Source organism: Oncorhynchus mykiss, chromosome 19 (genome assembly GCF_013265735.2).
Source record: "Oncorhynchus mykiss isolate Arlee chromosome 19, USDA_OmykA_1.1, whole genome shotgun sequence".
Classification (NCBI taxonomy): Eukaryota; Metazoa; Chordata; class Actinopteri; order Salmoniformes; family Salmonidae; genus Oncorhynchus; species Oncorhynchus mykiss.
Window position 1 is genome coordinate 18,019,883 of NC_048583.1, and position 13,151 is coordinate 18,033,033.

The 13,151-nt window shown below is 49.2% G+C and overlaps 1 protein-coding gene across 3 annotated transcripts in view; it reads right to left on the minus strand.

The window, feature by feature from the left end:
* Positions 1 to 13,151, minus strand: part of LOC110497456 (sorbin and SH3 domain-containing protein 2) — an 86,873-nt gene that overhangs the window by 12,226 nt on the left and 61,496 nt on the right. For all 3 annotated transcript variants that reach the window (XM_036954378.1, XM_036954377.1, XM_036954379.1), the window contains 5 exons: positions 9,704 to 9,787; positions 7,900 to 7,956; positions 5,959 to 6,011; positions 4,803 to 4,960; positions 999 to 2,819 (listed from right to left, as the gene is read on the minus strand). In XM_036954378.1, the coding sequence (XP_036810273.1) occupies positions 999 to 2,819; positions 4,803 to 4,960; positions 5,959 to 6,011; positions 7,900 to 7,956; positions 9,704 to 9,787 (2,173 nt within the window). The remainder of the gene's footprint in view (positions 1 to 998; positions 2,820 to 4,802; positions 4,961 to 5,958; positions 6,012 to 7,899; positions 7,957 to 9,703; positions 9,788 to 13,151) is intronic.

Sequence of the window (13,151 nt, forward strand, 5' to 3'; positions counted from 1 at the left end):
TTGGGACAGGAACAAATGAACAAAAAATGGAAAAATCGCTGGACATTCCAAAAATATAATTATCCAATTGATAATTTTTTTAAAAAAAATTGGCTATATCGGGATGTCTCATAGTCTGACGAACACGGCTGTAGCTCAGCCACCTTCCACGGCAGACGTGGAAGGCCGACATACTGTCAGAGGACGCGGCGGATTGAGATGCAGTCCGCGCAGTATCTCCAGCTGAAACCGAAACGATTTCTTTTGTTATGTTACTTCGACTGACGCACGGGTGACTCTTAAGGATTAACCCGCGAGTCATTGTGTCATTTCAAAGCCAAAGTGCCGGAGCCCACAGAGTCACAAACAGCTGAAATGGTGTCATTGTCCCAATACTTTGAGCTCACGGTACATTTAAAAAATACTTCAATCCAATTGATAAACCATCCATAACAACATCATAAATACAAGTGGTTCAACATAACAAGGCACATAAAGGGGAGGGAAACGATACAGCAAAAACAACTGAGAATCAAGTAGCAAAAAGAGATCTGCGCCAGCAATAACACAACTAAACCTAGTCATGGATGGATGATACGTCTCAAAATGATAGGGGACCAAATACAGTCAACAACAACATCATTTAACCATATAAGGGAATGAAGAGGAAGCATGCGGTCCCTGGGTATCTTGAGGATGAGCCAATAGGAACAGGGCTTCTTTAACCTCAGCTCTGTTCATTGGCCCCTTGCTGCGAGCACAGTGACTGGTAGGAGGGAGGTGGTCACAGGCAGGCAGTACTGGGGGAGTTGAGGAGGGAGAGGGACTAAGGGCTGGTGTGTGTATGTATGTATGTGTGTGTGTACATGTATGTGTGTATGTATGTGTGTATGTGTGTACTGTATGTGTGTGTGTGTGTATTGTGTGTATGTATGTGTGTACTGTGTGTGTGTGTATATGTATACTGTGTATGTATGTATGTATGTATGTATGTGTGTATGTATGTATGTATGCTCCACCTGCATTGCCGTTGCCTGGCTCCTCTCCATAGTTGTCATTATTGGAGGCGTCGGTATGACGACTGTAACAGGCACTTAGCGGCGACTGTAGCCGCGGCGACGAGCCGTACACCGCTGGACTCCCGTCGGGGTACAAGGAGCCCGAGGAGGGACCCCCCTTGCGGCTCCCCCTCTGCCCCCGTAACGAGGAGCTCCTCTCGGGCACATCCGGGAGGATCTCAGCCAGTAGCCTCCGGAGGATGCTATCGTCTGGTTGCCTAGCGCCGCTCCGGCCTCGCTCCGCTTGGATGTGTTCGTAGATATCCCTCAAGGCCGCATCCAAAGCTTCATAGACGGCTTCTTTAGACTTGGGCCTGGTACTTCGACCTCCACTACTCCTTCTCGAAGTGGGTGGAGAATCACCCTTTTTCCTCCGGAAAGGCACAGGACTGACGAGGAAGGCCAGCTTGGACATCCCCTGCTGGGTTTGGGCTGCTTGGGACGAGGGGGGTAGAGCATGGTGGTCCCCTCCGCTCCCTCCCCTTCCCCCGTGTCTGGTTTGCTGTGTCTGGGGGGGTTTCTGCCGGAGCTCCTGGCGGGCCCTCTCCCGCTCGTGGCGCAGCATGGTGGTGAAGCGGGTGTTGGAGGCCGGGCAGTGTCCTTTACACGAGCTGATGAGGTGACGGTGCTGGTAGCCCTGACCCTGACCGAGAGATTGATGACTAGGGTTGTGGTGGCTGTGGCTGTGGCGGGAGGAGGGGCCGTAGAAGCTCTCGACCGACGAGGTGAGCGAGCAGTGGTCGAAGTCGCTCTCGCTGCAGAAGGAGGATCCTTCGACTTGGACAAAGTCACTGAGGTCCGAGGCGGCTGCATCCTGCTCCGACTCAGAGTACTCGGCCCCCGGGACAGCGGCCCGTCGATATACGAGGGGGTCGGGGAAATTGTGGGGGTCCAGGGCGAGGCGGGGTTGACCCTCGGGCGGGCTCCTCGCCCCCTGGTGAGCGTGATGGGACGTCCCGTTCCCATTGTTAATGTCCTCCTCTAGCAGAGACTCAATGGAGAAACGCCGTTTGGGGTACACGGGTGTCTCCCTGCCCCCGCCGCCTCCTCCCCCGCTACTACTGGCGCGGGACGATGACCCGCCGGGCGTGGTTGCGCCAGACGGGACCTCGCTATCTCCCAAATCGGGCATCGACTTGGACTTCTGGATGAGTTGCTCGTATGTGGAGATGCGCGTTGGCACCGTATCGCGAGGGACCTCCAGGCCCCACGACGGCCCCCAGGGGGAGAGTTTTCGGGGGAAGAGGTGCGGCTGGCGCTCCAGCTCCAGGATGCGGACACGGACCGAGCGGATGACGTCAGAGGGCAGCAGCTGGGCGCGGTCGATGTGGTGCATCTTGCGGTAGAGCTTCAGGAAGCCTGGCGCGTCGTGGGCACGTCGCCGGTGCGGGCGAGGCAAGGAGCGGGTAGAGGACGATGCGGTTTGCCGCAACGGGTTGTCGAATACCAGTGACCCGGCGCTCTCCGAACGGGTAGCCTTGTGCCCGCCGGTGCCGCCCGGGTGCCCGTCGTTGAGCAGGTTGTCACAGCTACGCGACCTCAGCTTTGCGGGCGGCGCGTCTTCGGCGCTGCTCCATGTCTCGGCGTCCTGCCGCCGCGTCTGCCAGCCATTCTTGAAGCAGGTGACGCGCTTGAGGGGCGAGGAGGCAGCCCCCGGGTTGGCACCGTCGATGTCGCGACGGTGGGCGAGGTTGGAGGGCACGGGGGAGAGAGGGGAGCGGAGGTACGGGCCCGGGGAAGAGCTCAAACGGGGGGAGCAGGTCATGTCGCACGCGTCCCCACCTTTCAGACGATCCCATAAACCAGAGCAGCGTGGTAGAGAGGAAAAGAGAGGAAGAGAGTGAGAGGAACAGAGATAAAGAAATAGAGAGAGGGCGAAATGGATGCCATAACAGAGCACTTGAACATACTGTAGCCTTCATTATGCAATGGTGGAGAGGGGGAACGAGAACGAGAGAGAAGCTAAAACGGAGCACTTGAACATCAGTTCCATTGTGCCAATCACAGAGCGCAATGGTGGAGAGAGAGACGGAGAGATTTACAATTACACATCTCACATCCTTTTCACGATACAGTGCACAAAACATTAAGAACACCTGCTCTTTCTATCACTGATCCAGGTGAAAGCTATGATCCCTTATTGAGGTCCCTTGTTAAATCCACTTCAAATCTGTGTAGATGAAGGGGAGCAGACAGGTTCAAGAAGGATTTTTAAGCCTTGAGACTTAGATTGTGTACGTGTGCCATTCAGAGGGGCAAGACACTGCAACGCTGCTGGGGTTTTCACACTCAACAGTTTCCCGTGCGTATCAAGAATGGTCCCACCTCCTAGAAGACATCCAGACAACTTGACACAACTGTGGGAAGCATTGGAGTCTACATGGGCCAGCATCCCTGTGGAACGCTTTTCGTCATCTCGTAGAGTCCATTCCCCCGACGAATTGAGGCTTTTCTGAGGACAAAAGGGGTCTGCATCTCAACATTAGGAAGGTGTTCTTAATGTTTTGAACAGTGTATACGCAACAGAAACAGATGCACGACCGACAAAGGCAGATGACAAAACACTAATCTTTTCTGTTGTCACCACACTATAAGAGACAAAACCTGTGAACATAATGAACGGAATTAGACACCACACAACAGACTTTATTTCACAATCCATTCCTGGGGGGGGGGGGGGTCCCGACAGGGGTGGGGTGGGGTTCCCATTTTTGCTCCAGCCCCGTAATCACACACCAGACTCGACTAATCAACGGCGTGGTTATATGTTGACTTGACATGTGGATTTGTTTGGGGCATGTGTTTGCGTTAGCCTGTAATCCTAGCAGATTTCTTCCATTGGCTATGTTCATTTTTTATTGATTTATTTTTGTATTTCACCTTTATTTAACCAGGTAGGCTAGTTGAGAACAAGTGCTCATTTGCAACTGCGACCTGGCCAAGATAAAGCAAAGCAGTTCGACACATACAACACAGAGTTACACGTGGAATAAACAAAACGTAGTCAATAATACAGTAGAAAAATCTATAAACAGCATGTGGAAATGGGGTAGGATAAGAGAGGTAAGGCAATAAATAGGCCATGGTGGCTAAGTAATTACAATATAGCAATTAAAACACTGGAATGTTAGCGCTGGGCTAAGACAAAAATGTGCACCCCCTGAATTGGACTGAGAAACACTGAGTTAGAACGTTCCCATTAGCTCGTGGAACATGGTTGTTTGTTTACGGTGTCAACACAAGGCTATTTAGACTGGGCTGGATGCTCCTTGACCTGGAAGAGGCCCTCAGCATAGCGTGAGAAGAGGAGATTTGTCTCTCAGTGGGCTTGTGTACGGTCTGATTGCTGTCGGGCATAGAGCGAGTGAGCACAGAGAATGTGTGTGTGTGTGTGTGTGTATATATATGTGCGCGAGCGTGTGTTTATGAATGCTTGTACATCTGCAAGGGAGAGGTTGTTAATATTGAGTGTGTGTGTTTTTGAGTGTGTGCGCGTTTGAGAATGCTTATACATCGGAAGAGAGGAAGGTTGATTGTACTGAGTGTGTGTGTGTTTGAGAGTGCTTACACATCGGGAAGAGAGGAAGGTTGTTTGTATTGAGTGTGTGCGTGTCCTTTATGGGTTTCTCGTTCATGGCCGGTTTCCTCAGGGTGCAGGCTCTATAGGGATCCAGTGTAGCCTATTTATGCGTGAGTGTGTGTGTGTGTGTGTGTGCGTGCACATACGTCTCTCTGTTTGCCTGTGTGTGTGTGTGTGTTGTGTACCTTTGGCTCTGGAGGGGGAGGAGGGGAAGGAGCGTATGGCTGGTTTCCTCAGTGTGCTGCTGCCTCTGTAAGGGTCCAGTTGTTTTGGGGAGACCTGGTTCTTGCCCTGGTCACCCGAAGGCTCCGACTTCCTCCTCTTCCTGTAGTCACTGGCAGCACTGGAACACAAAGTGATAGAACACGCGGTTTTAAAGCCACAATCCCACAGTCTGTCACCTGTTCAGTCATTATTTCTAAATCAGTTACTACTTCAAGGGAGGAAGTAAGTTCTCCAATAATTCGAACGGGGCCTGAGTTTCAGCCCAGCGAAAGCCCCACCACTTTGTTTGGAACAAAACAAGATACGTTGGGAAATGTAACGCCAACTACTCTCACACCTCAATTACTATTTCAATTCAAGGAAAAATGACAGATGGTTCCTTTGACCCAGTTCATATAATATCCTGGGTTACAATTCCCTCTGGTATAATAGCGTTCTTTCGCCCTTTTGTGGATCAACAAAGAGACCCTTAACAAGGAACAAAAGAAAGCGGGAAAAATAGACCTTTAAAAGAAGTTGTTGAACTTGACTATTTCATGAAAACGTCATCCCCGTCAATTCAATTCACAATAGGATGACGGAGAACGACTGCTATTGCTCCTTAAAATTTGCCCTAGAACCTGCGCCGACTCCGGACTACACATGACCCCTGGCGACGAGAGAGTCAGTCGGCCGAACCCGGGGCTCGGCTGTGCCTTTCCTATATGTAAACCTCTCCCAATCTAACTCTCAACAAAAGCCTTCAGATCAAGACTTCTAGTGTGGGTTAAACAGGCTACTAGCCATTCAACTACACAGAATAGAATCCCAGTCAGCCTTCCACGAATAACATCCTCTTTTCAACCATCCCATTCACTCGGAGCCAATCGAACAGATTAAGCCTAGCATCGGTGAAAGGGAATGGGAGGAGGAGGGGAGGAGAAGAGGGACAGGGTTGAAGGACAGAATCAATAGGCAGAGTGGATAATGTATGCAGGGTGTGTGTGGAGAGAGTCACCCGTCACACACACATTGACACAAACCCACAACGACGTATGTTCAATCAACAGAGCTACAAAAACACTGAGTGTCCTTGTGAAGGAGATAATATGAGAGAGAGAGAGATTGAAGACTCACCTCGCCGGCCTCTCTGGAACCCGGTCAGCAGTGGGAGTGAAGTACAGCGACGTCTGAAAGAGGGCAGACAACAAAAGGGAGGGAGAGGAAGAGTGAGCGCCGCACGGACAAAGACTGGTGGAGGAGGAGGCGGCAGTGGTACACACAATGCTCAGCCCGCCACGCTCAAAACGCTCCCCCGGCTGACGGCATGACGGAGGTAGGTTCCACATGGCGTGTGTATGGAAGCTCGGATGGGCCTGCCGGTGGCGCTGAGAGCAGTGACCGCTGATTCTGTTGAACTCTGACCGTGGCCTGTTTGAGGGGTTCTTTCAGGAGGGAGAAAGGCCACGAGTGAAGTGAAGCACTAAAGGGGAGAGCGAGAGAGGAGACGAAGACGCGCCCCCGGAAGACCCGAAATGCACTCTTTGGATCATTGGATTGGCTCCATGTGGTAACAAAGCATAAAACGACAGACCTGAGCCCTGTGCTGATCTAGGATCAGGTCCTCTCTGTCCATATCATCTTATTCGTTTTGAATCCAACAGGAAAACCGACCCCAGATCAGCAGATACATATTGAATCCCAAAGAGGACCTATTCAAATATGAGCTTTACATCTGACATGATATACATGGGTTGACAGCAACCTTTATAATTCATACAGTCTTGAGTCACATCAATAATAAGCTGTCAACAGATCAATTAGATTGCGATATAGCGAGAGAGAGAAAGATAAATTGCTAGACATCATGATTAGAGTAAGTTTTTCACGAGTATATTGGAAATACATAAGTGCAGTACTGTTTATGCTGTTATATTTAAGCAATAAGGCACGAGGTGGTGTTGTATATGGCCAATAGACCACGGCTAAGTGCTGTTCTTGGGCACAACACATCGCGGAGTGCCTGGACACGGCCCTTAGCCGTGGTATACTGGCCATATACCACAAACTCCCAAGGTGCCTTATTGCTATTATTAACTGGTTACCAATGTAATTAAAGCAGTAAAAAATACATGTTTTGTCAGACCCGTGGTATAGAGTCTGATATACCACGGCTGTCAGCCAATCAGCATTCAGGGCTCAAACCACCCAGTTTATAATGAAGACATAAGGCCCGAGGAGGTATGCTATATGGCCATTATACCACGGCTTGGGGCTGTTCTTATGCACGACACAACGCAGAGTGTCTGGACACAGCCCTTAGCCGTGGTATATTGGCCATATACCACAAACCCCTGAGGTGCTTTATTGCCATTATAAACCGGTTACAAATGTAATTAGAACTGACAATCACCATTCAGGGCACGAACCAGCCGGTTTATACCTAGTAATAAACACACTGAATTGAGTCACTAGCAGTAAATACAGGCAGTTGAAGATGCAATAAAGAGATGACTAATGACTGATATGGATGCTGAAATATGAAAATGTCCTGCTATGGTGTACTATACATGGTGACAACTGTCCCCATCAGTCCTCTAGTGACATAGGTACAGTGTAATTACAATGTAGGTACATATTGTGCCTGTGTCGACGTAAGGTGGCCTAATAAAATGTATAGTCACAGTAGGAATGGTGGTTTTCATCCAAATCACGCAACATGTAGGTGATCAGTAACAAAGCCACTGCAGGTTTGCGTTAAACTCCTTATGGAATTGCCGTGCCTAGGGTTGCAAAATTCCAGTCTCTTTCCCCAAATTCCCTAGTTTTCCAGAAATCCTGGTTAGAGGATTCCCGGATTTCCTGCTTCTTCCCTCGATACTCCAGGAGTCTCCCATCCAGGATTTCTGGAAAACTGGAATTTTGGGTAAGTCAGTAGGATTTTGCAGCCTTAGTCATGCCTAACGAGTTTGGCGTGACAAGGAGTTGGCAAAACAGCACAGAATTTTCTGGAACCAGGCTATTCAACTCCCACCCAATCCTCCCAATCCCACAATGCTGATGAATGCCAATGTTTACCTCGGTGAGTCGGCCAGAGCAGATGTCTGGATTATAATCCAGCCGTTTTTTAGGAGGCTTGAGCCCCAAGCAGCGGTGAGGAGGAAGAGGAGGAGGAGGAGGAGGTGAAGATGGAGTGGTGGAGGAGAGGCAGTGGCGTCATGGGGGAGAGAAGACGAGGTGGAGAGAGGAAAGTGACATCCGTTAGAGCACAGAGGAACTGAAGACTGACGAGTTTCAGACACGCTGCACACACACACACTGCAGTTATGATTAAGCCAATTTGAACACACCTAGTACATTATGTGAGCTCCAACACACACTCACTACTGCTAGGCACAACTACAAACCCATAACCACGAAGCAACACACACGCGTGAGCACACACAGACATGCAGATTGTGAGAGCAAAGAGGCAGAAAGCAGAGTGAAAGGGCATATATGCACTACAGCGCAGTGATTCAGTTGTGAAGACAGACGAGCTAAAACATGACGCTGGTGGAACCATCCCTCTCAAAACTAACCTCCAGCCATGCGCATTAAGGAACCTTTTCTATGTTGTGTAGGGTTTACTCAGTGGTGGGGTCAGAGTGCAACATAAATAATATTACAGATGGAAATGTGGTACAGAAACCTGGGCGTTCCTTATTCTGCATGACATCAGAGTCGTGTCTTTTCTAGGCTGCATATTTCTAGCTGAACATTCCGAATCAAGTCAACTTCCTCGACCTAACAACAGACCGACTTAGAACAGTGTTTCTCGCCCTTCTCCCCCAAAAAGTGTGCACTTGTACACTTCCTCTCGTGGATTTCCAAAGGAATGGGACGGGGCAAGGAATATGGTGGAACACAGGAACTCAATCCAGCCCAAATTTAAACCAATCCAATACCATTAATCCCTTAGGTCGCCTAACGTTTAGGAGGAGTGAACGAGTTGACACTTCAGGAGAAGAGGTAGGAACCAAAATGTCTAAACGAGCAAACAGAAAGAAACCACACAAAGCTGCAACATACAAGAGGAGCATGAAGAACGGTGCAGAACGACGCTCTGACCAGATGCTGGGGACTCATTTGTGGATTTTAGCATGTCGTTTCGATTGATCTCGGTTCTGCTCAGTTCTACCGGCTGCTCCACGAGTTTATCAACAACGGTAAGCACACACTGCAAAATAACCTGCATTTTGTTAGCGAAAAATAGCAAATTATACAATGTAGGAAAAGAGGTTTGTAGGACAATTTTTGTGATTAAAAAAAAGGACCAATCCATATTAATTTGGGACTTCCGTTTTGTTTTGCAGTGTATGAGCTTTCAATGTGTCGCAGGGCCAGCTGATAACGAGACAGCCACACTACGCAAAACCAATTCACCAAGACTCAGAGACACAAGCAGACCAGTCACAAGGAGCTGCACACAACAGGCGACTTGCCAGAGCACCCAGCACCCAACAGCATGCCGAAGCAACTACAACAGGAAGGACCCCCAGACTCAAGCTCCTGGAGAGCTACTGTCACACAGGCCTTTGTTCCAACTCAGCACTAACACACCTGATTCAGGCCCAGTCTCTGTCCAGACTGAAGACCGATTATGTGTTGCGAAATAAAACAAACAGCCTTTCGTGTGAATCAGGTGTGTTACTGCTGGGCTGGAACAAAAGCCTGCATATCCACTAGCTCTCCAGTCCGAGAGTTGGACGACTCCTGGACTACATTGTTCCCACCTAGCTACAGTGGGGTGAAGACTGAACGGGTAGAGGGGAGTGGTGTGGGGGGGGGGTATACCTAAGGCGGGGGGGTGCCGAGGTGGGAGTTACGGACCCTCACTTACCGGACGGCCGAACTCCAGCTCGGAGAAGAACTTATACCAAGGCTCGTTCTCTAAATCTATGTCATCTGGGTTTAGCTTATAGGTCTGGAGAGAGTGGAGGGTGACAGAGAAAGAGGGAAGGAGGGAGAGAGAGGAAGAACAGAAAGCACAGAGAGAAATATGGATCTCATGGTTAGGATAGGGTGTGCAGCACCAAGCTGCAGGGGCTGATGGGTAAAGAAGGGTGGGTCCAGATGGAGAGTTTAACACCAGGGTAAAGAGACAAAAACCGTGTTGCTAACCAGGGCACACACCATTACACCCCCCAAAAAATTAAAAATAAAATTGTGGCTAACTATGACGCGTGTCAAATAGAAAGTACTGATGTGCACTTCAGTTTACTCGGTTACTTTTCACATTTCTCATTCAAATAATGGAAAAGGGGATAAAACGTTGAATGGGTTGAAGGAGAATGGTCAATTCAATTGAGAGCTAAAGACATAACATCGGCTCATAAAGTGTCCTGAGGCTAAGAAGCTAAATTGCGTCAACCATCCGCTGTACTGCCCTGTATGAAAAGTCTCTTTGCTACCTTTAGTGCCTTTTGTTACTTCTAGGTTAGACTACTGCAATGCTCTACTTTCCGGCTACCCGGATAAAGCACTAAATAAACTTCAGTTAGTGCTAAATACGGCTGCTAGAATCCTGACTAGAACCAAAAAATGTGATCATATTACTCCAGTGCTAGCCTCTCGACACTGGCTTCCTGTTAAGGCAAGGGCTGATTTCAAGGTTTTACTGCTAACCAACAAAGCATTACATGGGCTTGCTCCTACCTATCTCTCTGATTTGGTGCTGCCGTACATACCTACATGTACTCTACGGTCACAGAACGCAGGCCTCCTAATTGTCCCTAGAATTTCTAAGCAAACAGCTGGAGGCAGTGCTTTCTCCTATAGAGCTCCATTGTTATGGAATGGTCTGCCTACCCATGTGAGAGACGCAGACTCGCTCTCAACCTTTATGTCTTTACTGAAGTCTCATCTCTTCAGTGGGTCATATGATTGAGTGTAGTCTGGCCCAGGAGTGTGAAGGTGAATGGAAAGGCTCTGGAGCAACGAACCGCCCTTGCTGTCTCTGCCTGGCCGGTTCCCCTCTTTCCACTGGGATTCTCTGCCTCTAACCCTATTACAGGGGCTGAGTCACTGTTTTACTGGTTCTCTTCCATGCCGTCCCTAGGAGGGGTGCGTCACTTGAGTGGGTTGAGTCACTGATGTGATCTTCCTGTCTGGGTTGGCGCCCCCCCTTGGGTTGTGCCGTGGCGGAGATCTTTGTGGGCTATACTCGGCCTTGTCTCAGGATGGTAAGTTGGTGGTTGAAGATATCCCTCTAGTGGTATGGGGGCTGTGCTTTGGCAAAGTGGGTGGGGTTATATCCTTCCTGTTTGGCCCTGTCCGGGGGGGATCATCGGATGGGGCCACAGTGTCTCCTGACCCCTTCTGTCTCAGCCTCCAGTATTTATGCTGCAGTAGTTTGTGTCGGGGGGCTAGGGTCAGTTTGTTATATCTGGAGTACTTCTCCTGTCTTGTCCTGTGTGAATTTAAGTATGCTCTCTCTAATTCTCTCTTTCTCTCGGAGGACCTGAGCCCTAGGACCATGCCTCAGGACTACCTGGCATGATGACTCCTTGCTGTCCCCAGTCCACCTGGCCGTGCTGCTGCTCCAGTTTCAACTGTTCTGCCTGCGCTATGGAATCCTGACCTGTTCACCGGACGTGCTACCTGTCCCAGACCTGCTGTTTTCAACTCTCTAGAGACAGCAGGAGTAGTAGAGATACTCTTAATGATCGGCTATGAAAAGCCAACTAACATTTACTCCTGAGGTGCTGACATGTTGCACCCTCGACAACCACTGTGATTATTATTATTTGACCATGCTGGTCATTTATGAACATTTGAACATCTTGGCCATGTTCTGTTATAATCTCCACCAAGCCCAGGCAGAAGAGGACTGGCCACCCCTCATAGCCTGGTTCCTCTCTAGGTTTCTTCCTAGGTTCTGGCCTTTCTAGGGAGTTTTTCCTAGCCACTGTGCTTCTACACCTGCATTGCTTGCTGTTTGGGGTTTTAGGCTGGGTTTCTGTACACCACTTTGATATATATTTGCTGATGTACGAAGGGCTATATAAATACATTTGATTTGATTTAGTGTGTGACAACACACACGCTCTCCTCACCAGTCGCTCACTATAAAGCACCAAACCAGAGCAGAAAAAAAGTGTTGTAATGTTTAAACTACTACAGCAGAGGGCAATATCTTCCTGTCATAAAGCCCGACAACTCTGGTTCATTTCGGCACACCGGGGCCACGTTCAGTGGCCGAACGTGATCAAACGTTTCAGATACAGAGCCAACGTGATTCCTTATTCTACATGTCAGAGAGTCATGTTTACGCTACAAAGCATATTCCTATTAGAACATTCCAAAACGTTAGGTCCTGCTGAACGCGCCCCGGTTGAGCGCAAAAACGCTGAGCGCGCCGTTCTTCAACCGTTTTCCGAGGTTCGTTTGCTCTCGTTTGGTCGGTGTGGCGGCGTGTGACCTGATCAATATGGTTATGACCATTCTGAAATCCAAACTTGTGCAGCACATCATACAAAATCGCCCTCTGGGAAATGACAATCACAACATTCGACTGATTATGGTGCTGTTTCTGAACATCCATTGAATTAAACGTTGCACACCACTTCATCCTGCTGAGCATGGCCCCGGGTAAATGAGGTAAAAATAAAAGTAACGTTGGTTTAACTGTTAATAAATTACTTGGCTGGATTCTTTCTCAAAGTCTAATTTAAAACTTCACCGTGTACTCTGCCCAATACTCTGTACTCTGAGCTTAATATTAAAAGTTCACTTTTATACCTGGAGCAAAAACTCACCTTAACTGAACATACAGAAACTCTCGCTCTCCCACCTCCTCTCCTGAAGGACTTACAGCTAGAACGTCTCCTACACGCCAGTCCTGGGCCTTATTCCTCAGTCACTCTCAATGAGGTTTACCTTGGAGCAGAGGAGTGATTCACTGCAGTGCCCAGCACACTGCAGGCTTGGCTGTGACATTTACCACCCCCAGTGTCTCCTGGGAAATGTAGTTTATGAGCTGCTGGGGGAAAGGCTGCCCACTTTTATTGGCCATCTTGGAAGTGCATTGTGTATTGGACTTGCAAATCAGCTACTTTAGCTCAGGAAGAGGTGAACTGCACTGTGGAGGGGACTGTAGTCTCACGGACACCTCTGTCTAATTGGAGTAAATCTGACCCAGAAGAAAGTAGAGCACCAGACGTCTACAGAGGTCAACCAGCCCCCCCCCCCCCCCCCCCCCCCCCCGGCTACTTCATGCCACAAGGCCAGAACACTGGTGCCTTTTACCAGCTGTCTCAGCTGAGCCCCAGCCCTCGCTGGGTGACCCA